This window comes from Coccomyxa subellipsoidea, assembly GCF_000258705.1.
Source record: "Coccomyxa subellipsoidea C-169, whole genome shotgun sequence".
NCBI classification, from domain to species: Eukaryota; Viridiplantae; Chlorophyta; class Trebouxiophyceae; family Coccomyxaceae; genus Coccomyxa; species Coccomyxa subellipsoidea.
In genome coordinates, this window is record NW_005178029.1 from 1,245,520 (window position 1) to 1,272,564 (window position 27,045).

Below are 27,045 nucleotides of genomic sequence, written 5' to 3' on the forward strand. Positions count from 1 at the left end.
AAGAAGTTAAATCGTATTGTTGATCACACTGATGTCAACAAAAAACCGTCTGAACTGCATTCTGAACAGTCATTTACAGTTATAAATTGAAATCAGTGTAAAACACCAGATGCAGTGCATGGCTATAATGTATCAATAAGTGTCAAGAATCAACTGTAAGGTTACAAGAAGTGCTAGCCTGAGTTCCAAGGTATTTCAGTCGCATACTAAGATTGAGCGCACTGGATTATCAGCGATGCTTCATAGTCATCAAGTTCTGAGGTTCTTGTTCGGTGAAAGCAAGAGTGTCATCTGGTTGCCCATCATGCGAGCATCCTGAATCACTACAGCATTCTCTCCAACGTCCTCCACGAATTTCTGCAACACCCAGAAGCTACATCGTGATATTAAAGCTATCATCCTTGGGGGACATGGCTTGTGACCAAACTCTAGGAGACAGCATAAGGGAGAGGATTGAGGGGATCATGTAGGCCGAGCACGCACCTTGAACAAATCCTTGCCAATCTCCTGGAACTGCATCTCACGTCCCTTGAATGTCAAGGTCAATTTGACTTTGTCTCCCTGCACAGCAATGCGGACGCAGTCTCATCTGCTGGACATGGACACTGCAGACAGTGCGCAAAACCCCTTCCATTTTGAGACACCAGTAGGTGCACGAAGAGTCTTTGTCGATGACCTCACCTTTGCGATGAATTTCTGAGCCGCCCTCAAGCGCACTTGGTAGTCATGAACATCTGTGCTCGGTCTGAACTTCAACTCTTTCAAGTCTTGCCTGCAGCATGCACATGCCAGAAAATGTGCGTGCATGTTTCAAGACACATAAAGAAGGACCAATAAAAAGTCTACGAAGTGAAGCAATCATGTACAGAGAGACACAGGATAAAAAAGCAAACACAAGGTACTTCTCATATTCATTCTGTCCAGGGCAATGTCCCCACACTTTAAGACATCAGCTAAGCAAACTGCTGAGCTCACCGTGCCTCCCGCTGCTTCTTGCTGGCTTCTTTGGAGGCCTTGGCCTGCTCGAATTTGTATTTGGAGTACTGGATCAGCCGCACGACCGGCGGGTCAGCATCAGGAGTGATGAGCACCACATCCACGTCTGCCTCATCCGCCATGTCCAGTGCCTCCATCAAGCTCATTATCCCCAGTGGCTCCTTTTCCTCATTTATCACCCGCACCTCGTCCGCACTGCGCACTGTGCCATCAGACTGCTGTCCCCTTGATCCAATACCAGTGGCAGCAAAATGAACACAAGAATGACGCTTGCAGCTCTAGAATAAAAGAACAGAGCTGCTCACTCGATCTCATCGTTGATGAATGTGTCAAACTGCCCCCTGGGACGCTCATAGGGCCTGCGCTGGAATCCCCCCCTGCCGCCTTGGTACGGCTCCTGGCCGGGAGGCCTCGGAAACTGACCCTGCAGCACCAGAGCAAAGATGCGTTGGACAGGCGGGAACCTGAGCCAGCTGACAGCACGTTTGCACCTGACACTCCTGGGGGACTGCACTGCCAAGATGTGGGGGCAAGGGAGGCCCAAACAGCACCTGCCCAGGTGGCGGCCGGTAGCCTGTGGTGCTGCCACCGCGGCCCCCTCCCCTGCCACCTCCGCGAGAGTTTAAGCCCCCTCTGCCACCACCTCTGCTGCCGCCGCGAGAGGTGCCACCACCTCGGCCCCCTTTGCTCGCCCCACCTCTGCTGGGTGGTCTGTTGCACGTGACAACCTGCGATCGTGCAAAATTCCTCAGTACATAGTCCTGATGTGTACCTCCAGGAGGTTCTGCATGGATCATGTGTGTTGGGACAGGTATGGGACTTGTCAGCACTTGCAGACGCTGCTGATAGCGAGCTGATATATCTGCATGTCATTGTGATGGCTATCTGCTACTTATGGCTATTGATCGAAAGACCTATGCATGGACTGCACTTTTAATGACGAATTGTACGAGTCTACAGCTGAAACTTACTAGACGGTGTGAGGGCCCAAGAGCCGATCTTCCAGCCACGCTCGCGAAGGGACACGGCACATTGCTGCTGTGAAATAACGTTTGTGGAGATTTATATGTCCTCCAAGGACTGAGCAGCCCTTGCATATTCCAACAAGTACTCAGCCTGCAGTAATTTGTCTGCTCCTGTATCAAAGGGGTGTTCGCAAAGTAGAAGAGTCTGGTCACGTCTTTTGTCGACTAACACAGCTTACAATTCTGCACCTTGATGGTAAGGCATTGACAATATCCTGTCCTAGCTTCACGCCCAGGCCACGGCACCAGGATCAGCGGCACCAAAACAGGCAGCTGCGTTTGGAGGCACGTGCGAGCATGTGACGCATTTTCCTGTTGGGAGCTCCTCCTGTGCCATTTGAACTGAAATGATATGCAAAATTATCCCAATAGTAATATATTGACCTATGACACCATAGACCAAAAAATACAATTAGTTTGAGGAAGCACTCACATCAACTCATCTCTGACAAGTCCATGAGCAGGTCTCAAATCCGGATCACAGAACGATCGTAAAGTTTATCTGCGATTTCAGCTTTGATTGGTTGATCGCACACATGTGGAGGCGTTTGCCCAGCCTAGTCAGGTCCTACAACAGGGTGAGAAGCACGCCTGGCTCCTTGCCATGCACTTGCATTTCTGTATAGAGACGAAAAAACAATTGATCAGATGTGAGTTTTGTGGAATGCAGACTGTCGTCCCAACGCATAGGCGCTATGCCACGGGGGTCATCGTGCCAGGCATCCCAGCAGGCCCTGACAAAATACACCTGAATGGTCTGGTGTTCCACGGATACCATGGCGTCCTCCCAGAGGTAATTGCAATGCAATACTGATATCTGTGCATGAGATGATTGCTCCTTTAAATCAAGTACCATTCTTTGAGCTAATTGAGCACATCAACAGCCACTGCATCTATGTTGGCTGCAGGAGAATAAGCTGGGCCAAAAATTTGTGGTGGATGCACAGCTCTTCTGCGATCTGCAGACCCCTGGCCTGAGCGATGAGCTGGTGGATACTGTGGACTACGCAGCTGTGTACAAGTGCGCAATTATGCTCAATGAAACATGTTTGCCCCCCCCCCCCCCCCCCCCCCACTAGAGTACTAGCAACAAGTCATGTGGTGACATTTGCTCTGCCTTGCCAGGTCCACAGTATTGCAGTGCTCATGAAGAGGGATGTTTCCACTGAGCGGCTTCGCCTGCAGAGACATCAAGCTGATCATGGAGGGCAAGCCTCACAAGCTGCTCGAGTCCGTGGCCGAGGACATTGCAGGGACGGTGCTGCAGGACTACGAAAAGGTGCTGGGCATCAAGATCAAGATCCAAAAGCCCCAAGTTGCCATTGAGGGCGTGGTCAAGTACCTTGGTGAGCACTCTGTGCAGTACTACCGTCTGGTCACTGCATGTACCCCTCCATGAATTGTCCAGAGCAGCCCCTCCCTGCCTACAATCCTGATGCATGTATGCATTCTCTCCTGGTTTACTTCTGAGTAGGACGAGCGCAATCCTGAACTTTCTTCGAGGTAGCCTGAGCGCAAATGTTGTCTGCAGGTGTTGAGGTTGAGAGGTACCGCCACGACCACGATGACATCCCCTGAGTGGCAGAAACGTGACATTGGCATTTCTCAAGAGCAGTCCGGCACTGTGTCGTTTACGGCACATGATCTAGTATAGGGACACCGGTGCTCGTGAAGTCACTAGATTGCTCACTGTTGTGGACAGCATCAAATCTGCTTGCATGACCGATCTCAAAACTTGCTGAGTATTGTGAAGAACGCATGCCTGTGATAAACGTTGAGTGAATGAAAATTGAATGAATGTGTGCTGATTATTGCCAACAAAGCCCGGGGGAAATTGTGATTTGGACAAGATCACAGATCAAATTTTTGATTATTGCAATAAGTCGGTCAGATCAAGAGCCTTACAAGCCATACTAGTCACAGGTGTGATACATAGGTCATACAACACTACTATAATCATATAATTATAATTGCTGATTAGAAGAACGCTCATGCACACAGGGTCTCATGGTGAAGCAGTCCGGCATTTCTCTTCCCTTGTCCGTGAGGAATCCGCATTGGGAAACGCCCCATATCAACATACATAAGCAACTCACACAATGTGGACGTTTGTTCACATATATACTTCACAGCCTAAACAGCACAAGAAACATTGGTAGGTAATAAATAACGTTGTTATTTTATGAAATTGATTATCGCATGCATGGGTGGCCGGCAGGTACTTATGCTCCATACAACTTTGTGAAAACAACTGTCAAAAATGAAAAATCTGTGAAGAAGCAAGATCACACAGGGCATGCAGGCCAGCAGTGATCATCCCACTGTGCTATTGTCTAGCCAATGAAATTCAAATTCTTGATGTGAATCTTGACCATTCCTTTCATTTGAGCGCCGCGCTGCTGTCAGTCTGCTAGTGGACACCAGAGTGCACGGATGGCAGGTTTAGATCTCCAGAAGATCTTCAGCGCTTGGCCGGCTGAGCTGCATACCCCAGCACAGCGTGGCCCTGCAGTTCGCCCTGCGGGTGGTCTGAGGTGCCGATCACAATATACACATTGCCCTTGAGGAGCTGCTGCACTCCAAAATCGTAGGTGGGGTCATTGAAGGTGAACTTGGCTGCGCTGGTGCTCAGCGCCCTGGAAGGGCTCTGGTCAATAAACCTGCACATGGAGAGCCCACGCTCAGTAATGCAGCCCCTTCTACAATTGATGACCCTGCAACAATTCCAGCAAAGTTATCTCCACGGTTCCACAGACTCTGCACCCTACACATCTCAGGATTGTGCTACACCAAGCAAACCTCATGGTGGGAATACTTGACCAACACACGCCATGAGAGTGCCAGCAGTTCGGGTGCTGGAGGATTCAGCAGGAACTGGGTGTGATCAAAACTTGCAGATTATGCTGCCCAGTTGTCTGACTGATCCCTCCACATCAGCCTGGGGAACTGACCTGCCCACCCAGCCGGTGGCGAGGGTGAAGTTGGACCCGTCTACTGGGGCAATGAGGCCGCCCTTGGGTGTGGGCAGGCGATTGCTGGCGAAGGAGTAGAGGGAGTAGGGGAACCAGCCCAGCTGCCGCGAGCGCCCGATTTGGAACCACACTGAAACGTTGTAGATCTCGTTGCCCGGCGCCAGACCGCCCAGCGTCACGTTGTACGTCTGCACACCACCCACAGCACGGCAATTAGACACTGACATCCTCACCACTGAGTGCTACTTACAATACAATGCGCTTGCACTTGAGCGCTTCTTACTGTGGTCCACTGGGTGCCTACAGTGAAAACAGTGTCAGGGAGCCATGCTGGACGACAGACAAGGTGACTTCCTAACACACAATTTAGTTCTGGTGGTGGTGGTCGTCAACTTTGGACATTCGTTATAAACAACTCGTCATGCAAGAAGGGTGGCCCTACAGAGGGGGTCCTTCCACAAAGATGTCAAAGCTTGCAGACACAATGAAATAGCAATGCAAACAAGGTATGGAAGCCAGCGCGGAGCACAAAATGACCAGGAGAGCAATGACATGGTGAACCAGTTGATTTATGCTCCCCTGCAATGATAGGGGGAATTGGCACGCACGATGGAGGAGTTGTCGGGAGCGACGAGCATGCCGATGGTGCCGCCGCCGGTGGTGTTGATGCGCGCGTCAAAAGGCATCAGGTTGGCGTGGTATGGCAGCGCATTGCCGGGAGTCACCGGCATTTGCTCCACGCCGTGGTGGTCCTGCCGCAGGCCCCCCACCGGCAGCGCCGCCGCATTCAGCGGCTCCAAGTTCCCCTCGCTCCGCAGCTGCGAGGTAGAGAACCCACATCCGTACTCAGCACAACCCCACCTTTTTTGTTGTGAAGCAGGATGGACGATCCACCACTAAAAGGAACATCTAGCAGGAGTCGGCAATAAAACAGCGCCAGCAGTAATAATTTTAGAGCCTGGGCCCTCAAGATCAGCGCTGCTTGCCGTTTCTAGGCCGGCAGCTCTGGCAGTCAGCAGCTGTTTACAGGATGATTAAGCCCAGGCTCATGACAGACCTGTGTCCCCTCAATATTAGCAAATTCATGTTTGCTAAAACATGCAGCGCTCTTTACGGGGATGTTTTGATGCAGCAAGTCCTAAGAACTGGCACCTTGTTCCTTGGTAATATAATCCCCTGCCCCAGATAGAGGGGCAGTAGTGGATTGAGTCCTCACCTCTGCGTTGTTGCAGCAGCCCATGGGCGTCACCGGCTCAGGGAAGTTGGTGGTGTACAGGTTGATGACCGCATGGCCGGCGCTCAGGTTGGAGACAATCGCCGGGAACGGCACGGCCGCCGCTGCATTGCCGGTGATCATGATGCCCGTGCCATTGCCGTTGTTGAACTGCGTCTGCATCACCCCACAAGTCCCCTCAACCCACAGTGCTTATCGTGGGAAGCCAGGAAAGCTAATGATCCCACCTTCCCTCACAACTGGAGCATGAGTGCCAATCTCAGGAGATACATTTGGCCAGCACCCTTGGGCTAAGGCCTGTCTCTGACACATCCCTGCTGTACCTGTTGAAATTGGATGCCCTTCCTGGAGGTCACCTAGTTACTTGAGCCAGTGGAATACAATAGGACTGTAGGAGGGGGGATCGTACCATCTGCACTGTCACGTTGGGGCCATACATCGAAGCCAGCGTGACGGCAGAGGAGTTAATGAAGGCTGGCACTGACAGCAGCACGGACTGCAGCTGGTTGGTGATGTCAAAGGGGCGGTTGAGCGTGATATTGAAAGAGATTGTGTCCGGCCCGCTCAGGCTCAGTGTCGCCCTCCCCTGCACAAAGGAGTGCAAGAAACTTTGAGATGCCCCCTGCCATCCGCTGGCCTTTGCAACACCTTCAGGAGCAGGAGAAATTATGCTTCAAGGAAGAAACGGGCATGTTCAGAGGTCTCACCTTTGTGGGGCTGTTGCTGAGGCCGTCCAGGTCTGTGCTAGTGAGGAAGGAGCCCCAGGTGGCATCGCCCCGCTCGATGGGGGTGACAGCGTCCTTCACTCTGCCTTGGGGCGGGCCTGCACTGAGGGTCTGCAGGGGCAGGGGGTTTGACTGCCGGGGCGCCAGGAAGGACATAGTGGTGCTCTTCTGATCAGCCACTTGTTGTTGCTGGCCATGGCAGCCTTGGACCAGGAGTGCAACACCCACTACTAACAGCACATGGGCTTTGTCAGCACCACGTCTGGCAATGACTGCCATCACTGAGCTGCCTGTCCCTGCACAAGAGTTCCCACGCGTTCTCAGAACATCGCACCCTTGCGCCGCAGCCGCATGATCGATACGCCTTCCGTTACACATGCCAAACTAGCAGTAAATAATATATAATTGCAGGTGTGAGAGGGCCGCCAGTAACGCGCGCTTTCTGGGCCTGACGATGGAACGTTGCGCTAACCAAGCTAGGTCGACATGCACAGCCCTACCGCGCTAGACTCACCGGTCTTTAGGCAATTAGTTGGCGATCCCAAGTACAGAAGCAATCTTCAAAGATTCCAATGGCTGCCTCGCTGGTCCTTGTCTCCGGGCAATGTGCGGCTGGTCAGTCTTTGTACCACGGAATAATCGGGACACCGCCCAAAGTTCAAGCTCTAGCGATCCCTGTATATCTCAAAATCCTTTCAGCACAAGGAAGTGACTTTTGAGATGTCAAAGGACCGCAGTGAGACTCGCATCACACTCGTGATCATCAAGTGAAGCAGGGCATCGCCACTCGAGTGTCGATATAAATTTCCCTTGTCATTGTCTGACCTGTGTTCAAACTCTTCAGCAACAGTCCACAGGGATCCATAGGTCCTGTGAAGTCTGCTAAGAGATCACACATATTAACTTTTACAAGGCAACGCGATCAGTTCGACCTTCTATGGTCAAGCGCGACCTGATCTGTATACTTGCGATTGGATCCGTGGGCGATATTTTGCCCTTGGCACAGCTAGCAATCCAGCTTTCTAATGAAAATACCAACATCGTCATAGCATCCCATATCCATCACCAGGTACGCCTGTTTTTTGGCAAAGGCATGACGATACCCAATTCTCACACGTCAGGTACCAGCAACAGAGAAGCTAAGAACTGAGTGATCAGTATTTATGCAGCACGCTTGCTGAATGGACGCAGTGCCTCAAAATTTCTTGCGCTGTGCAGTCTTGGCTTCTCCCTCTGGTGGAACCAGCAGGGGTATTCTTCAGAGGGCTGTCACTGCCACCTGCGCGGATTTGGAACAAAAATTCCCAGCCTGGTACCCAGCACGTGGATCAGCATTTGGAGGCTTGCATTGCGATATGCGAACAAGCACTTGGGGTCCAGATCAAAGCCCCTGTACAGACAGCCGCGACGGAAGCCAAGCAAGAGGAACGTTGCAGTGCCACTGCGCGCAAGCTCATTGTGCACAATCTCTTTGCACTGGAAGCCTTCCACATAGCTGAGGCGCTCAGGGTGCCCAGCGTGGTGGTGTCGGCATGCCTGCCATACCCTCCACCTGTATCATTCCAGGCCCGCTTGAAGGCTGCTTATCCTCGGCTGTGGGACGCTTTGCAGCACAAAGGTGGGTTGCTTCCTACTTCTCCCTGACATACTGCATGCACACCGCTGTTATGCAGGACTGCCTTCAAAGAAGGGAAGATGTCTAACCCCGCAGCCGTGTATGGCTCAGGTGAGGGGGTCAGTTGGGCGGAGATCGAGCACTGGATGTGGCCGCTATTTACAGAGCGCTGGGGAGTCTGGAGGCAGCAGCGCCTTAATTTGCCTGCTGTCCCCTACCAGACGGCCTCAAGGCTGCCACCTGCACCGCTCCTGCTGCTCTGCCTTAGCCCCCAGCTTGTGAATCAGCCGGCCAACTGGCCATCATCAATTGAGGTGAGGATGCTAATGATAAGACAGCAACAGTATCCTGTCACTGATCTTGACAGATGACAGCAGTGCCGATTGATGAATATATACACAGGTCTGTGGATCTTGCAAGCCATTAGCATATGGGACGATGCGAGAGAGCAGCCGGCAGTGTCCGGACATGAACGCTAATACAAACCCGCAAAGAGACAGCGGTGGCGCAGCAGCTGCAAAGGCAAGGAAGCAGGCAGAGGGCAGTCTAAAAGATGACCATGGCAGCGACACGCCCAGCAAATCAACAAGCAGTTATGACAGAGGAAATACAAACGTGTCAAGTGCCCCCTATAGTCCTGGATGTGGACACTTATTAGGGACTTCTGAGGCAGCCATCACGGGTCCTTTGATGTGGCCTGCTGGCTCCATAAATCTTGATGACGCTAGCTGTGAGAAGAACTTGCTGGATGATGAGACCCCACTTATTTGCATGGACTTTGGAAGCATGGGCTCGATGGGGCTCCTGGGCGATGCAACACGCCTGGTGAACGTCATGGCGCTTGCTCTGAAGCAATCCGGTCTGCGCGGCGTACTGCTGACAGGTGGTAGCTGCTTCATGTTTTCTACTCATGCAAACTGTTGCCCACGTCCCATGCAGAGCCAGCAATACTGTGTTCAACACTTGATCATGTCCACCACATGCTGGGCAGGCCAATGGGACGCTCTCCTTACTGCGCACAAAGACTTCTGCCAGAACAGCAACAGTGGCGCACTGGCTGTGACGGAAGGCTTTGTGGATCATGCACAGCTCTTCTCGCGGTGCTGTGCGCTTGTGCACCATGGCGGCGCCGGCACTGTGGCGGCCGCGCTTCGAGCGGGCCTGCCATCAGTCGTCTACCCTCTGCAATTTGACCAATTCATGTGGGTACGTTACACTGTGGGATGTCTCCAATCCATAAGGCGATGCATGTCTTGTATCGCGTTATTATAATGCAAGTAAGAGATAGGCCCGGGTGGCTTGCAGATATGACACCCGGTATGATGCTGCAGGCGGACAAATTGGAGCACATGAACCTTGCCAGGGTGCTGCCTGGCAGGGATCTTCTGGAATCGTCAGCGGAGGAAGCTGCTGCAAAGCTGTCTGCCGCACTCTCCGCAGTTGTGCATTCAGATGCCATGAGAAGCAGCTGCCAGCAGATGCAATCAGACATTTCTGCTGAGGACGGCGCTGCAGTGGCTGCAAGTCACATCAGAGAAGCTCTCCATTCTCAGCCATATGCTGAGGTAGGGTGCAGATCCGCCCCAGAATAGCTTTATCATCAGCTGGTTATGTGAACAGTCAAGGAAAGGATTGAGCGCCTGCATACTGTGCAGGTGATTTAGGGTGAGTCATTGGAGGCCCTGGAGAAGTCAAGGGAGATATTGAGCGCCTGGTGTGCAGGCGATCGAAGATGATTTGGAACAGGAGCTGGTGTGCTTGCCAAACGGCTGGGAGGTGCACGCCAGCAGCCCATCAGAAGCACATTTCCTGTACCGAGAGATCTTTCAGGACCACTGCTACCTGCAGCATGGCATCACCGTGCAGGAAGGGGATGTTGTGGTGGACGTTGGCGCCAATATAGGTGCCTTTTTGCAGGCCCTTCTCATGCTTACCTCCATGTCACCCAAGATTGCATCTTTTCCCTGAAAGTTGCCCTCTCATAGTTTGGTGGTGCTGCATGTGGGCAGGGCTATTTTCCTTATACCTTCTGTCCAGGGAGAGGGGCGAACGACCAGAACACATCTGGGCCTTGGAGCCCCTTCCGCCCAGCATCTGCCACCTCAGTAAGAACCTGGAAGCTTTTGGAGCTGAGGCGCAGGTGTGTCCAGCCGTCGCACTCTTGGGACGATCTCCTTTGAGGAGTTTTCGGACGGAATATAAATCGTGACAGGTGCCCATGGTGGCTGTTGATTGAGCAAGGCATGATGCAGAATCGTTGTTGCATTGCGCAGGTCTCAATTGTCCCTGTGGCGCTTGGCAGCAGCGCTGGCACAGCGCCCTTCACTTATTATCCCAGGATGCCTGGGAACTCCACGTCACGGCCGGCAGAGAAGGAAGCGCTGCAGTCTGGTTGCATGCATGCTTCTCGATTTGAGGGCGCCAGCACGTACGCCTGCCAGGTCATCACGCTTGATGACTTCATGCACCATCATGCTGTGACGCAGATTGATCTGCTCAAGGTATCTTCCTTCATCGCTGCACGCCTTCCCCCAACATGATTGGATTCATCTTGACATTGCCAGATGACTTGCATGTAAATGGGCTACAGGGTTGGGTGCACACAGCAAAGGAACTGCCGCCAAGTAAATTTGAAGTGCATGTGTTTTCTTTCTACCATGGCGGTGGCTGTTGATCGCTTGTTTGACACCCAGGTTGATGTCGAGGGAGATGAGGAGGATGTGCTGCTGGGGCTGTCCCAGTGGGAGGGGGTGGCGCAAGTGGTGGTGGAGGTACACTGCATTCAAGGGCGCATGGAAAGGGTGAAGACGCTGCTGGAGAGCCATGGCTTCTTGGTGGTGGTTGACCAAGGCTTGGCGCCAAACACCGCCATGATCTATGCTGCTCGCGAAGACAGGCTCCTCGGTGTAATGGAACATGCGTAGCACTTGCTGAGGGACGACCCAGCGTTATGGATGTAGGAATCCTGACTTTGCATGCGGCAAGAGAGGTCATCAAGTCGCGTGGCACGTGGCCACCTGTAATGCATGTAACATCATGATGAGAAGCCCAGCCAGCCTGGTACTAGTAGTGGAAGCGCTGCCAATTTTGAATCTAGCTAGCTACAGGCTACAAATGACATGCATATATTCCCCCAACTAATCGCATTGAGATCTGCATGACATGTGGGGTTGCTGTACAGCTAGGGTTGCATGATGATGTCGGCGCACTAGTGCCGCGTACTTTTAGCCGCATGCGCCCTGCAGCAACTGTTGCAACTGTTGGCAACTGTGCGGCACACTCACAGGCTGTGGCATCACTGATGCGTCATGCAAATCTGCTTAGAACATCATCATGATGATAAACTCTGCATGCAATGGTTCTGCTGCCACACTAACAAACCCTGACCCCAGCTTTAAGCACAAGATCCACGGTGCAGGTGCTGTTGTGGGACCCCTCACAGAAGCGGAGCGGGGGGCCAGCCGGTTACTAATCTGGCGGTCGCGCAACGTACGAAAGCCCCAAGACAGAAGGGGCACACTGTTGACTTTCTTATCAGGCAATGCCATGTGTATGTGTTCATTCCATTGATGTTGGAAGTAGGTGTTGTAGCCGCGATGAGACTCTTCTGTCCCGTGGCGGTCGTTCAGCTATAAAGAGCACTCCTGTTAGTCGGGAGTCTCGCCCTTATTTAATTGAGTTGGAGACTCTTTGTGCAGCTTTGCTTTCAGATCGGCAAGCAGAATTTTTTGAATAGTGAATCCGATCAGCCATTCCGGTCGTCCACCGTCGTCTCGACATGCTGCGCAATAAATCATGTTGCCGTTCTGGGCAGAACCTTGCCTTACAAGACTTTGTGATGGGCAAAATGCTGTGTACATTAGCTTGCAGCAGGATCTGAGATGTGAGCGGAGGTATGTTGGCATGTGACATTCCATGCACATGCATTCCTGTGTGTTGACTGTCTATGTCTCATCTTTCCTGGCGCACTATAAGAATTTGCTACTATCATACTGATCAATTCGAGTCACATAGAGAGGGAAGTTTCTTGACTGGACAGGGACAGCCCATGAGGTGGAAGGATGTCAGGCTGCTGCTGTTGGCGGTGCTCGTTGGCTCTCTCGCTTACAACTCATGGAAAAGCCATAGCCTGGTCCATGTGATCTGGGCACCCCTGAGCGCACGGCTGTCTCCTGTGCTGCCGGCGGCCTTACTGCACGCAGAGGCTGTGCCCGGGCAACCAGCAGCAGGCAGCAGTGGCCAGGTCAAAGCAATCAAAATCAAAGTGAGGAAGGGCTTGGCGTCTGAGACGCAGGGCAGAATCAGACTGTCAGTCAGCCGGAAAGAAGCCGTTGCAGGAGGCCTGGGCGCAGGAGACGATGCAGCTGAGAACGCTGTGCAAAGTGGCGTGGATGTGCGGACGGATTTCCTGGGGGCTGGTGGCAGAGGCGCCGGCCAGGGCAGCTTAAGTGGCACTCAGAAGGGCCAACCGAAGAGCTTGGAACTACCTGAGACTGCCCCTGAGAACCAGGGTGAACCCCAGGGGCCATGGGTGACACTGCAGCAGGGCAGATGGGGATCAGCGAAGGCCTCCGTGGACTCAGCAGCGGCCACCACCGCGGGAACCTTGCATGGCTTTGACCTCTCAGGGCAGGCAGCCGCGGCCGCCGTCCCAATGGCGCCGGCGGGGCAGAGTTGTGAGTCATGGCTGACGCAGGCCGACGCGCGTGTCTATCAACGAGACTTCCAGCGACAGCCCATCACGGTGATGGAGGGCTACGGTCAGGACACCGAGCTGGCAGGCTGCGCGGTGCCCTGCAAGATGGTGGGCGGCGGCCCCGGGCAGCCGGCAGAGGGGACGCCGTTGTATGACGCGCATTTCGGGCCGGCCGCCGGTGCCGCGCCGGGCACGGGCCTTTCAGTGGTGCGCAACATGGAGAGCATGTCTAATTACCCGGGGCTGGCGGTGGAGCGCGCGCGTTATGACGGCTATGACATCGTCATGACCACCCGCCTGGACTCCGACGTCCCCGCCAGCTACTTGTCATGGGCAGGTGGGCGCCTGAATTTCTTTTACTGACTGACATGGCCGCACACTACTGTGTCTGCTCAAAGATCATGAATGAAAGGACAAATTACAGCACGTTTGCATCCTCACCGAAGCAGATATCACCCCGGGCCATAGGTCACAAATGCAAAGTTATAGTGAGACATGGAATATTTATGCCCTGGTGCCCTAGCGAAACGCTTTGCTAGTGCACCAGCACAGTCTGACAGTTGCATCTGGCGTCCTAGCAGAAAGAGAGACGAGCTGCCTGTGCCTTGGTGCAGAGTACCTGGTGATGAAGCCGCTGGTGCCTAAGGAGGCGGACGTGGTGGCCTTCATCTCCAACTGCGGCGCCAAGAGCTTCCGGCTGCAGGCGCTGGAGGCACTCAGCGCCAACTTTACAGTGCACTCCTACGGCCGCTGCCTGCACAACGTGGACACCAGGGACCCCAAGGCTGACGTGCTGCGACGCTATAAATTCACCCTCGCATTTGAAAACTCGCAGGTACTGACAAGGCCTGCCTGGAGCTCCACCTTACACCTGTTGGTTTTTTGTTGCACCAAAAGGCTCTCAGAGTCAGAGTCCCCACCAAGATAGCACAGAAAGTGCTGCGCCTACCATCACCAAAGCAACTTAAAGCTGGTCAAAGCTCTTCCTGCGTCTTATGGCTTGGTGTGCATGGCTGTGCACAGGAGCTGGATTATATCACGGAGAAGTACATTCAGGCGCTGGAGGCGGGCAGCGTGCCCATTGTGATAGGCGCCACGAATATCGCGGACTACGAGGTGGCGCCCAACAGTATGCTGGTGCTGGAGAGCATGGAGGACATCCCGGCAGTGGCCGCGCGCATGCAGCAGTTGCTGCGCAACAAAACGGCGTACGATGAGATGCTGGCATGGAAGGAGATTGGGCCCCAGGACAAGTTCTTGGCGCTGCTGGATTTGAGTGTGGTACACTCCAGCTGCAGCCTCTGCATCCAACTGGCCACGCGCATCCGCACGGCCGAGGAAGCCGCACAGCAGCTGCAGCGGCAGCCGCCGTGCAGCTGCCGGCGCGCCCCCGGCGGGGCCGTGGTGCACCACTTGCTGGTGAGGGAGAGGGGCCGGTTCGAGAGCAGAGATGTGTTTCTGGATGGCGGCAATCTCACAGTGGCTGGCCTGCATGCGGCGATCAATCAGGCATTCGGCAGGGCGGGGCAAGTGCCCATCTGGCAGTCCCACCGACCGGACTTCAAGGGCGGGGCCCGGGAAATTGGAAAGTTTAATACGCTGATAAAGCTGCGCATCTACCGGGTGTATCAGGTTGGGCAGACACAGAGGGCTGCGTTGTATGGAGAGGCGTCCCTAGACACTGACCTGAAGGTTGCTGGAATTGTCAGCGGCAATCCATGCGCCAAGTTGGAGGTTGTTTTTGTTTGATCTGGAGCGATTGTGTTGTAGCACATGGAGTATACCATTGTCAGCATAATCAATTGTGTTGGTTGCCTCCTTCAGTCTCGTTTAGCAAAGCCGTTGGGAATTTTCTTTGTTTAGGCATTGGAGGGTGGATTTTTTTCTTTCTAAACAGGCGGCTTTCTAATAATAAGACACCCTTAGTTGTACGGTGGGCGTGATATGTTACTGATGGAAGTGTTTGAGATACATCACTTTGGGAGTCATTCTGCAGATGTCTGCTACCAGGTCTGGTTCGGTCAACAGTTGCTGGCCAGCACCTAAGCAGTCATGAAAGGACCATTGCCTGCCTGAGTTGCAGGTTGTGTAGTGGCTGACATTGAGTGTGAGCTTAGCCAGCTGCAATGAAGTTGCTCACTCGATCCGTTGTTAGCCTGAGTGCCATTCTGACCCCATGTGCAGTGTCGCGAGCGCGGTTGCAGCTGATGCAGCTGCAGATCCGGCCGTGCTTAAGCAACTCCACCTCGCATGCTTGGAAGGGCTGACAATCAGTGTTCTCTCAATCAGCGAGATGTATTGCAATAATTCTAGCACAATTTGCTCGGGTAGAAACATCTTTTGCAATTAGAAACGAGTTTTCCTTCGTAATCTTCTTGACGATTAGTAATCCCTTGGCATTTATTGGATCGATCAAAGACAGATTTATTTCATTTGCAAGCACAGAATCACATCCGGCCAATTTGCAAAGTTTACTGAGCTTCAATACATATATATCAATGGCGAAAGAAATGTCAACAAAAGACCAGGTCACACTCTGGACTTTACCTGCTGAGGTCAGCTGACAACAATACTGCAGTGTTGTTAATGCCTCTTCTCATCTGTTGCTTGTCACTTTTCGATACTATAATATTGCCGAATTCCAATATTTCAACACAATTACAGAAGCAGGATTGGCCTGTTGCGGCTATGTTATTTGACCTCCCCGAGGAGATCTGGCAGAGGGTGGCCTGCTACATGAGTCTGCGAGAGTGGGCAAGGGTGTCAGGGGTTTCCAAGACTACCTGGAGCGTTGATCTTCTCTCTGTCAGGACCTCAGATGTGCTACTCGGCGTGTCAGGTGAGCAGACATAGGCGTCTCAACCAAAATCTGCTTTCCTTACTTGCTTGCATTCCTCTGGTTTGCAAAAAAGGCATTCTTCATGCTCTTTCTGTACGGAGAAGCTTACTTATTGCTCCCTATCTACAGTGCAATAATAAAGTACTGTTAGAACTCGCTTGCACAGTCAACATTTGCAACAGCAAGGCCCTGCATGTCTACCGATGAAGACAGATTTGCAATGTGTTGACAGGCGCAAAATGGCTGATTGCACGCTGGCGCCAGACGCGACACCTCACTCTGAGCCTGATTAAAGAGACAAGCAGCGAGGTCATCGATGTATTGTTGACTGCAAAGCAGAATGCCAATGGACTGCTGCAGCTGGACATGCTGTGGAACGACATATCCAAGGGCGCAGATGCCAGCACTGCTGCCAGTGAGCTGTTCTCTCGTCTGGCTGCGCATGCTGGCGGCCTCTGCACATTGTGCTTGCACACTCCCAGCCTCTCCGTGCTGCCGCCGCTGCCAAACTTGCAGCACCTGGTCCTGGAAACCATGCAAGTGGACCTCGCAGCAATCGCGCGCAATCTGCCTCTGCTTGTGGCCCTGCAGACCCTGTGCATCATTTGCTACACCTGTGAGGAAGGCGGACACGAGGCAGAAATCGCCCTTGGCGGCCTCCGTAACCTGCGCCATGTGAAGCTGCAGCACATTGTTCCATCCAAGCTGTCCCTGCCGCAAGCCGCAGCGTTGCATGTGGTTGTGCATCTTGAGAAGAGCGCACGCCATCCGGTGTGGCGCGGGGTGCTGCCGATGCTGCGCACATTCAGGTGGACAAATGATGCACTTGATCTTGTGGAGCTGCCTGAAGTCCTGAAGATGCCCAGCGGCCTGACTGATGTGCTGCTGCACATGCGCGATGTTGGGTCCAACGAGCAGCCGCTGCGCTTGCTCGAGGCCTTCACGCCGTCGACCAATGTGTGCTTCATGTGCCAGGATGGGTGGTTTGATGTCTGGGGCGGAATGTGGTGCCATATGTGTGTTAAAAGCATGGGCTCCCTGGCAGTGTCAGCCTTGCACAGCAGCCTGCCAGACTCGTGCCTGCAGAAATTCAAGTTTGAGGGTGAGCTGTGGCCGCGAGGGTGTGCTCTGGCAGGGAGCATCCGACAGGGGTTGATCAGCAAGAAATGCCTTGAGAAGCGCCCCAGGTGGCAATCACTCGTATCCCTTCGTTTCAGGTGTACCTGCAGGGCTTGCAGGCTGTGCTTAGAGAGATCTGGGGTGATAAAGAGGCATACATACCGCTGAAAATTCTAATGTGCTTTGGTGCCCTGGGGTACTGGGGCTACAAACGCAGTCATTTGATGAATGCTCTTAAGAGAGATCATATCATTGGGCACCCAACAGTAGCAATTGCCTTGCCTTCAAGGTATGTTTGATTTAGTTCTGCATGCAGTTGGTGCTCAGTTCAGCAGTTGGTGCTCAATTCCAATGTTTCTATCTTCATCCTTTGGTATGGATAAGGAGGTTCCATGGATGGTGACAGTGTCAGCAAGCTAGCAAGAGTTTTAGCCGTCATCGTGCAGCGCCACCAGATGACATGCACTGCAGGCGGTGCCTTGGGCGCTGTCTGTGGCCATGACCGGCGCTGCCCTGTCAACATGTTGCTTCAATAAGGGCATGGATCTTGCAGATGTAGACTGTCTGCTGTAGCTGGCTTGCACTATGCTATCTTGCGAATGCACCTCTGTGCCCCTACATGCATAAATGCATGCCACAGTGTGCTCTGACCAGCCTGACACCGGAGCATGCTGCGCAGCAGACGGTTCTACCGCTTGGACACATGGCAGTTCTGAACACCTGTGGCACTGCAAGTGCGTGGCCGCCATGTGCGGCCATGCGCTGGCTAGCGGCGCATATATTGTACATGCATCATCATGATTCATGCGCAGTTACTGGCTCGCCCCAGGCACCAGCTACTCGCTGTTGAACCAGCCGCCACATGCACACACCTTCCACGTGCACCTAGTGTTCAGCATGGAGTCATAAGAAAGGATGACTCACTTAGATCAACTTCAAATTCAGTTGAGACAGGCATCTATCTTAGTCGGTTCTCGAGGGTTGTGTGATGACGTGAACATTACCAATCTCAGCACGCATAGCATTGCACATCTCGAACTCAATTCTGGTTCACAGTGCCATTAGGGCAGTCGTGCTTGACCCAGGGGCAAGTTTTGAGAGATTTCTGAGAAGCCGAGAAGGTCCAGTGCAAATATTTGCGGGATCTAAACTCTGCCACACATGCAGTACGTTGTGATTGGGGGTGGGATTGCTGGAACTTGCTGTACCGAAGAGCTATGCCGCCTTGTGAAGCCAGATGACCACGTAGTACTCATATCTGCTGCACCTGTTCTGAAGGTAGGAGCGGACACGGCAAAACAAGCAGGACTTGATGCTTTGGTATCATGCGATCTGGTCAGTAATTCACCATCAATTTTGCAAAGAGCCTTCTAAATTGAGTACTAATGGATGCAGGGAGTGACCACCACGGCCCGTATCACCCAGAATATTGAAGACTTCGAAGGTGAAACTGATGGAAGCTGGTAGGCGTTGACCTTGGTGGAAAGCATCTGTCCCGGTACAAAGCTCTTCGAGGGCTTAAAAAATTTCTCGAAGATGACTCATGCTGCAGTGGTGGAGCGAGACCTATCATCGCTGCCATTTGCGAACCTGGAAGTCCTGATCGACGAAGTGGCTGCAATAGACACACTGCAGAAAAGAGTCCATCTGAAGAACGGCGGGGAATGCACGTATGACCGGCTGTGCATCTGCACGGGTGCGGTCCCCAAGGTGGGAGTTCTACTGCAATTGTGCAGTTGGGGACCCAACCTCACCTGTCAAGGACCCCGTGCAAGGGCGGCGCTTGCCACTGCTGAGACTCACTGCATAATGTGCAGAGTCTGGCAGAGCACGCTTCAGTGGTGACCCTGAGGGACAGCACCACTGTGGAGGAACTGGTGTCCCGGCTGCCAAGTGTGCGCCGCATTGTGCTGGTGGGCAATGGAGGCATTGCTTTGGAGCTTGTGCATGCGCTGCAAGGCATGCAGGTGCAATGGCGATCCTCGTGAGTCCTTTTATGATTGTTTTTTTTGTATCTTTATCAATCAGAGAGTAGATTTCTAGTGGGCTAAGAAGCTGTTCAATCTTCTTCACGATGCAGGTTGTATGGGTTGCGCGCCACTCGCACATTGGCGACGCATTTTTCGATCGGGATGCAGCAGATTACCTGTTGAGTGAGCTCAAAACAGGATGGATCACCCCAGACATTCAGGTGCGGTTGATACAGCAAATTGATGCAGCAGTTGTTGATGAACAAGGGCAGCAGACACATTCCCCTCTTTCACAATTATTGAGTTCAAGCCCTTGAGCAGGTACAGCGGACACGGACACAGAGCAATGCTATAGAGACACCCTGCAGCACATCAAATGGAAACACCTCGTACTCGATAAAGACCACCCAGGTGATTGTCATGTCCTCAATATTCTCACCTTGTCCCAAGCTCATTTTGCTGAGTGGTCTGAAATTTTGCTTAATACAGGGGCGCAGCTTTGGGAATGCAGTGGGGCCACGCTGGACATCCGCGCTGCCGTCAGGGCCTTCAGAGCGCTCCATCACTGTAGAGAATGACTGCGAGGTTGAGCGCCTGGTGCGCAGCAAATTTCTCCTTGGAATCCTGCAAGTCTTATGTACCTCTTGCTCGATGACTTACAGCCGTTTGCAGCATTTGTGGTGGCCTTCTGGGTGTGAATGGATGTGTCTCTCTGCATGTTGCCCGACGGGTACGCACAGCTTCATGTGGTCCAGGTCACAGATAGAGGAGATTGGCCAGTGACTGTCAAGCTTACAAATGGCCACAGCCATGGAGCAGACCTGGTGGTGTGCGCCATCGGCGTGGCCCCCAATGCAGACTGGCTCCCGCAGGAGCTTGAAAGAAGCGAGGACGACGGCGGTGTGCTGGTCAACAGGTCTGCGTGATACTCCCTCTGCATCACTGCTGTGTCGCAACGTCGTCATTGCCATCATTACTTTCCTCATGCTAACATGATCATTTGGTGCTGAGCAGGGACATGAAGACGTCTGTAGAGGGCGTATGGGCCGCGGGTGATGTGTGCACTGTCAGGTCATCAGAGCTGCAGCCCCACTGGTTCCAGATGCGCCTCTGGACTCAGGTGCCCCACTGCTCAATCTTTCCTGGTGGCCTTCCTGGAACCACATACTTGGCATGCACGCAGCTTTTTGCAGGAGTTTTTTTTGTGGCATGGGGGTGCAAATATTCCCATGCACAGCGCAGAGAGGTGATCTGGTTGTGCAGGCGCGTCAGATGGGAGCCCATGCGGCGCACACCATGGCGGGTGTGGCAGAGGAGACAGGCAGTGGCTTCACTTTTGAGCTGTTTGCGCATGTGACTCGCTTTGTTGGCAAGAAGGTCGTCCTCCTTGGCCAGTACAATGGGCAGCGCCTGGAGCATGAGCCCGAGTCTGACATGGTCAGCTACTCACGCATCACCGAGGTGAGATCCTTCTGCCCCCGCTTTCAATACCTTCCTGAGTTCTCCTAAGGCGCAAGTGATATATAAGAAGGTTTCTCTTTCGGCGACACAATGGTGCACGGGTTTCCGGCAGCGAAGGCAAGCCTTTCTGACTGCAACTTGTCTTGATAGGACGGGGCTGTTCATTTGCATCAAGGTCAAGAGCAGCGCATGCTGAGAGGGAGTGTGTGCTGCAGGCTCCCGAGAGCACGTTCGTCCGAGTCCTGCTGCTGCGAGGGCGCTTGGTGGGAGCAGTGCTGATTGGGGAGACCAACCTGGAGGAGGCCTTTGAGAACCTCATCCTGGATGGGCTTGATCTGTCCACATATGGACCTGCGCTTCTGGACCCTGATCTCGAGGTGGATCACATCTTTGATTAGTTCCTTGCATTCATGGCTGAGATTGGGGTTCTCTGTCTATGGACATGCAGCCACACAAGGATGTGCAACAGTTTTCGATGTGTCATAAAGGCATGAAGCCTTCCGAGAATCAGGTACTTGAAAATTCACCATAATGGGTGTGTAGCATGCACGCTTAGTCAGGAATATTTGATTTGCAACTGAAGCATACCCGGGAGACCAATTGGCAAGCTGAGAGCCATCTGAGCGCTCAGCTGATCAGCTCTGCGCTCTGCTCAGCTCGTGAATCTCAAGACATCGGCTATCAGAATTCAATGCGGGTCCGGACAGTAAGTTTAAACCACCAGTTGGAAAGCGTTCTGACTGGCCCAGTGCTGTGGGCATATTGTTCGAGAATTCTCCTATAAATAACAGGGTCGATTTATTGCTGCAGTCTAATCATGGTCCAGCACGTCTACTTCAGCTGCGGCTGCCTTTCATGAAGTAACAAATTATCTTTTGTAAGCATGCTGTATCATGCGCATCAAGGGATACTCATTTATTGTACCAGACACATCCGTCAACGAGATTTGGGAGGAGTGCAGTTCACCATTCAATGTCCGCAATCAAAGCACCAGTATTCCTCTGTGGCCATGTGCCATCTGACAGAATTGTGCAGCCCCCAAATACTGCGGACTACTGTAGGTTTCACTCGTCGTGAGCATTACTGGGTCTAGTATACACGCAATGACCTGCATCTGCAGATCAATGCAAATGGGGACTAGGAGATTCAATGAGAAGGTCAGCAAATGCCCACAACAGGAGCTGAAAAGGACAGCTACATACTCCAAGCTGAGCAAGCCTACAACAATCGGGATCAATCCCGCTCCTGTCTTATTTACTCAAATTCCATCCTTTTTCCAGAACCAGTAACCACAAAACCTTGATACCACGACCAAGAAATCTTCTCAAGACTAGGAGGTGTGAGCCATTGGTCCTTGACACTTGGGACCACCCGTTACCATTTGGGCACATATGTTGCAGTGCATCTCGCTGGAATTTCGCAGCGTCCGTCAGAGGAGGGGCACTCAGAACGGACTTTCGTGAGGGTCAAAGTGTATCTAATCGGCAGAGCAAGGGACAGTACTTGTCGAATTGCATGCCGTTCTGAATAGCCTTCCTCTGTCAGCTTTGCCACCTGTGCTCAAAGTCTTGGCCAAAGCCGAGGCGGAAGACGTCGCTGCCGATGGAGAAGAAGATGCGCGGCCGCAGCGAGAGCAGCCAGCCAAACAGAGTCTTGGGCCGGGCTGCCCTGGCCCGGTTGGGATCGTAGGCTGTGATGTCCGCAGGCGCATGCAGCGTCCCTGGCCCAGCGTTGATGGCAACCCGGATGGGCTCAATGCCTGCTCACCCAGCAAAGAGACCCCATTGATCAAGCACAGCCACAGCAAAAGCGGCTCAAGCATTTTCAAAGGGAGCACAGCTGTTGTCTTTTCCTCAGATAGTCTCAATCAGGGCGAGTCACACGACGGCGCAAGCGGCAGGTAAGCACATCAATTGCTTTCACCTCGGTAAATGCCTCCATGTTACTTTCAAAATTCTTCTTTGGAGTAAGACTGTGGGGCTAGATGGGGGCGCACCCATGACGGAGCTGTACATGGACCAGAGCATCCTCTCCTGGGCAGTGGAAAAGTTGCCGGGCCACTCGTGGGTCTCTATGGACCCGGCATCCAACATGCGCTCTGTCGCCGCCTCCCAACCCAGATTCCTGTGCAGCCGATTGCTGTGTATCAGACATCTCAAATCCACATTGGTTCCTTTCTCCACCGTCAACTCTGAGACGAGATGATTGCCATGCAAGCCTTGCCCCTATAAAATTGATGTCAAGTCTGGGCATGGCACACTCTGCCAGGCTTTCTGGACTCTGGCAATTTCTGAAAAATTCAGAGGCTCTGTGCCTAATGTCATTTGGCGATCATTTGGTGCAATACTGTTATCAGGTCTTGGGGCACTTAAGACAGCGGGAGGCTTCACCTGAGCTCGTCTGCAGACAGCGGCGGGGGCTCCTGCTTGAGGGCGTGCTCAATGTGGTCGCTGAACTGGGCGGGGCTGCTGTAGACGAGGCAGTTGGAGAAGGTGCTCACAAAGGCGTTGCAGGGGTGCTTCGCGCAGATGAGCCACTTGCCCATCGCAAGCGCCTCCATGCTAGTGGTAGCCACCACGTCGCTTGTGCTCGCATTGATGAACACCTGACAATGCACCCCAGCACAGACACAAGCCTGAGGTTGTGGTGCTGATATACCGTAGGTGGCCGAAGTGTATTGGCTCAATCTTATTTGCCAATACGCTGCCTTCCCATGAATAAGTGTTCGCCGATGCGGGCGAATGTCTGATTTCTGAAGTTTGATATGGCAATTGGCTTCAGGAGTCCCCATAACATGCCGCCCATAGCAAGACAAGGGGGCACTGTGGGGGTAAATTCACCTGGTAGTCCTGGATGGCAGGGTCCAGGTGGTCTTTCCTGCCCAGAAAATTGATGCTCAGGTTCAGCTTCTCTGCCTTTCTCCTCACCTGCGCGCACAGATGGGATCTGCAAACTGCCCCCCCCTCTAGGACATCATCAGCTCCATCTGCATTCATACTGTCATCCTGCTTCATGCCTGTGTTGCACAGTCAAGTGTAGCGCACCGATTCGAATGCTTCGCCGCTGCCGTAAGCATCGATGGTGGGGTGGGACGTCTGCTTGTCCTTGGTGTGGCGCTGGTGGAAGTCCAGCAGGGCCAACAGCTCCTCCCACCCCTTCCCATACACTATCTTGCCCAGAAAATACGCGCCCTTGCTGAACCGCTTGCCCCCCTCTGCAAAATCCACACTGCTGCGAGATCAGCTGCATCCTGCGTGGCCATGGTGCACAGCGCCTGCATGCATCTTGCCATGTATGAAGGGTACACATCAATCTGGAGTCCAGTGACAGAGAGGGGGCCGTGGGCACCTGTAGGAGCAGCCTTGGCAGCACCGGCCTGCACAAAGCTGGGGGCTGCGCCATGCACGCACATGGTGACCGAGCGCGGAAACTGTTGCACCGTGTCTGACAGCTTCACAACCTGGTCAAGGAAAACAGGTCTTGCTCAGTCCCCAAAGTCGTACATTTATGTGCGCATGCTATAATGCGGCCCGGGAAACTGTCCAGTCATGAGCTGCAGATAGGATCTGCAGGAGAACTTGCCTTGTGGCAGTGAATGGCGCATAGCAGCGAGTTGAAGACGGTGGAAATGCCGTACATGACGATGCCCGCATTGCGGCGACTCAACTCCCTGTAGGAAGTGTGAATGATGCCCACCTGCAGATGATCACTTGCCCTGCTCACACGCTGCAAAGGTAGAAGACACTGTTGATGTGGCCTGAGTCTGGAAGCTTTAGTCTGTGGCCTGTTCCCACAGGCTCCATAAACACCCTTAAGGGAGTAAGAACGAACAGCTCACCACATGGTTAAAGCGCTCTGTCCAGCGCGGCCCGTGGTGGAACCAGGTCAGGTGCTCAGGCTCCTCCAGGATGACCACGTCAGCCTTGCACTCCATCACCACCCTGGTCAAGTCCCCCACCGGAAAGATCCCCAGCATCGTGCGGTCATATCGCCCTGGGCATTCGCCATAGACCTCCATCAAAACCAGAGCAAGAAGAATCTTGGACAGCTGCTCCAGGAAGCACCCAGGACTGCACGGGCTATACTCCACAGCAGCGTTTCGGAGATGCTCTGCGTACCCGGGTACCAGACGATGTCAAACTCTGGGGAGAGGCCGGTGCGCTGCTTGACCCACTCGCGCATGCACACCTCCTGCTGATGCGGCGCCTCAAAGCTGAGGTTGTTTGGGAACACTGTGTCCTGGTCGCACCGCGCCAGCCAGGGCACCACGAAAGTCACCTGGACCGTGTTGTCTATTTTGCTCAAAGTCTCATGGACACCAGGCAAGCAAACTCAGGCAGGTATTCATGAAGTGAATGTGCTGCTCACCTTCAGGTCTGTGCAATGGGCCATGTATGCCGCACGCAGGAGAGGGTTCACAGCGGTCCCAGTCATCCATGGGATTGTAGCTGTGCTGACGATGGCTACATGCCTGCATGGCGGAGAAAGTACTTGTAAGTTGTTTACAGTGGCGAATTTGTCCCTTTCAGCACATATAAGAGGCCTAAGGGCACACCTGCCAGGGACCCTCAGGCTGCTGCCTTGTCGTTTCCCTTTCTTCCCCATGCGCCTGCCGCACACCACAATACTGACATGCTTAGCCCTCTATCACAGGCGGAAAGCACCGTCCTTGGAGGAACAGGATGAGTGTAATTTATGGGCAACAGATACCATGCTGCAGAAAATGCAGAAAACGCACCTTTACAGGCTAAATGTTCTTCTTTTGCTCGATGATTGCGCCTATGTGGGCTACACCAGTATCACTGTGCGGAGACTTCTCTGTTCAGGCGCACTATTCCAGAATTGGAATTTTTCGACTGGTCGAACCAGCTAACATGCTGCCTTGAAAGGGAATGCAATATGAAGAACGGCCTTTAATGTACTAACTCCATAGATTTTCTTCATGAAAAATGCGTCTCCCTTTTGAATGCATCTCAATCATGCCTAAAGGGAGGACGAAACAAGACTGATGAAGTCGGAAAGTATCACGAAGATATATGTTGTCTTTTCAAGCAGGAAGTGAATGGCATCAGTCCACGTTCATCCGAGCTCTCAGTACAATTCCAGGAAAGTTGCTTCTGTATCACAGGAAAATTGGGAATCTCTGCGAATATGAAAGTTCACTGGCTGTCGTCATTTCAAATCCTTTATAGACCCTAGAGGGCTTCGAAACCCCACGGGGAATTTAAGATGAGGTTTGAGATCTCACATTCTCTCTTAAGAGTTCCAGGCCAACGAGCACAATCCAGGCTTTTTGTTCCAGACACAGCTGCAGAAATGGCCGCTATCACCTCATCATGCGCTGCTCTGCGCCCTGCGGGTGTGCGTGTGTCAGCCCCCCGTCAGGCTCGCTCTCGCGTGGTTGTCGCGGTTGCCAAGACTGAGGTGAGCCTGAGAGTCGGTTTAACGGTTCTAATGCACGTGTTTTTGCCATCAGAAAGCATTTTGCAACATTGAAGCCCGCAGCATTTGGTACAAATTAGTGGGCAGGGATTGGAGATGAGGCATCCGATTGTGGCTGGGAGGGCATTTCTGTGCAGAAGGACGACAGCAAGATTTGTGAGCATTGTAATGAGCTATAAAAGACTTTATGGATCTCTCAAAATAGCTGTTTTGCCAGGAGCTGCAGCACGTAGCCTGGGCCATGTGCCTTGCTGTCTCACAGGCAGTGACGTGTCTACTAACAAGAATGATGTTTTCACAGGAGCAGAAGCCTCAGAAGATCGCCCAGGTGGCAGCAGCCAGCCTTGCCGCTCTCTTCATCTTCGCTGCCCCGTCAATGGCCGTGGACAACTCGCTCCTGAAGAGCAAGGTCTGCGCTGCGCAGCCCACCGCCAAGATCTGCCTCAGGGGATCAGCGCTGAAGAAGTGAGAAACGTGATTGAGGAAGCCGACAAAGGATTGAACTTGTATGGCCAGCAGAGAAGATACTGGGGTTCCCGAGAAGACTAATTGCATTGAGATTGGACTGTCAAGCTTGTAATACTGTCACAGCGGTTGGACTGCAGTCAATAGACAGCTGTGCATTGGCATGTCTATGTCACCTGCATCTGCCGTGGCTTACCAGAGAGACCTACGAGATGTTTGCTGCATAACTGACGTGGAAAGGCTTTTATCAAATCAAGCATACAAGTTGCTGGGAGTACCGTCCTGTGATCACAGCTGGTGCCAGTGCATCAGTGCATCACATCTGCGGACTCGTTGTGGCAACCACTACCCCTCAAATAGAAAAGCAAGACTCTAAACTGACTATTGTTGCAGTCTCGCTGTTGCTCCTCTCTCACTTGTCACCGTCACAGCACAGAACAAGGCACCAACATCCATCTAACCCTCACAAGGCACCAACATCACCAG

At 53.0% G+C, this 27,045-nt stretch overlaps 7 protein-coding genes across 7 annotated transcripts; 5 read left to right on the top strand and 2 right to left on the bottom strand.

The window, feature by feature from the left end:
* Positions 1-249: 249 nt before the first annotated feature.
* COCSUDRAFT_18256 (initiation factor 3) lies at positions 250-1,187 on the bottom strand (the record flags this gene model as incomplete). Its single annotated transcript, XM_005645362.1, has 4 exons — positions 250-357; positions 484-561; positions 682-772; positions 976-1,187. Coding segments are annotated over 4 exons (489 nt in total), but the record flags the coding sequence as incomplete, so codon positions are not given.
* Positions 1,188-2,685: 1,498 nt separating this feature from the next.
* COCSUDRAFT_57423 (dihydroneopterin aldolase) lies at positions 2,686-3,599 on the top strand (the record flags this gene model as incomplete). Its single annotated transcript, XM_005645363.1, has 4 exons — positions 2,686-2,814; positions 2,930-3,042; positions 3,207-3,367; positions 3,553-3,599. The coding sequence occupies 4 exons, from the start codon at positions 2,686-2,688 to the stop codon at positions 3,597-3,599; spliced, it is 450 nt and encodes a 149-aa protein (XP_005645420.1).
* Positions 3,600-3,907: 308 nt separating this feature from the next.
* COCSUDRAFT_33921 (hypothetical protein) lies at positions 3,908-4,687 on the top strand. Its single transcript, XM_005645364.1, has one exon. The coding sequence runs from the start codon at positions 4,029-4,031 to the stop codon at positions 4,182-4,184; it is 156 nt and encodes a 51-aa protein (XP_005645421.1). The 5' UTR covers positions 3,908-4,028; the 3' UTR covers positions 4,185-4,687.
* An 8,534-nt stretch (positions 4,688-13,221) lies between these two features.
* On the top strand, positions 13,222-15,012 carry COCSUDRAFT_37671 (hypothetical protein; the record flags this gene model as incomplete). Its single annotated transcript, XM_005645365.1, has 3 exons — positions 13,222-13,600; positions 13,878-14,098; positions 14,287-15,012. The coding sequence occupies 3 exons, from the start codon at positions 13,222-13,224 to the stop codon at positions 15,010-15,012; spliced, it is 1,326 nt and encodes a 441-aa protein (XP_005645422.1).
* A 3,745-nt stretch (positions 15,013-18,757) lies between these two features.
* Positions 18,758-21,050, top strand: COCSUDRAFT_43763 (FAD/NAD(P)-binding domain-containing protein; the record flags this gene model as incomplete). The annotated part of the gene is made up of 8 exons (XM_005645366.1): positions 18,758-18,931; positions 19,039-19,188; positions 19,302-19,412; positions 19,681-19,788; positions 19,947-20,107; positions 20,206-20,311; positions 20,455-20,652; positions 20,868-21,050. The coding sequence occupies 8 exons, from the start codon at positions 18,758-18,760 to the stop codon at positions 21,048-21,050; spliced, it is 1,191 nt and encodes a 396-aa protein (XP_005645423.1).
* Positions 21,051-22,733: 1,683 nt separating this feature from the next.
* COCSUDRAFT_2635 (hypothetical protein) lies at positions 22,734-25,125 on the bottom strand (the record flags this gene model as incomplete). The annotated part of the gene is made up of 9 exons (XM_005645367.1): positions 22,734-22,776; positions 23,043-23,257; positions 23,493-23,579; positions 23,697-23,866; positions 24,001-24,135; positions 24,231-24,348; positions 24,491-24,645; positions 24,771-24,930; positions 25,021-25,125. Coding segments are annotated over 9 exons (1,188 nt in total), but the record flags the coding sequence as incomplete, so codon positions are not given.
* An 843-nt stretch (positions 25,126-25,968) lies between these two features.
* On the top strand, positions 25,969-26,563 carry COCSUDRAFT_57428 (hypothetical protein; the record flags this gene model as incomplete). The annotated part of the gene is made up of 2 exons (XM_005645368.1): positions 25,969-26,076; positions 26,396-26,563. 2 exons carry the CDS (start codon positions 25,969-25,971, stop codon positions 26,561-26,563), a joined length of 276 nt encoding a protein of 91 aa, XP_005645425.1.
* Positions 26,564-27,045: the final 482 nt, after the last annotated feature.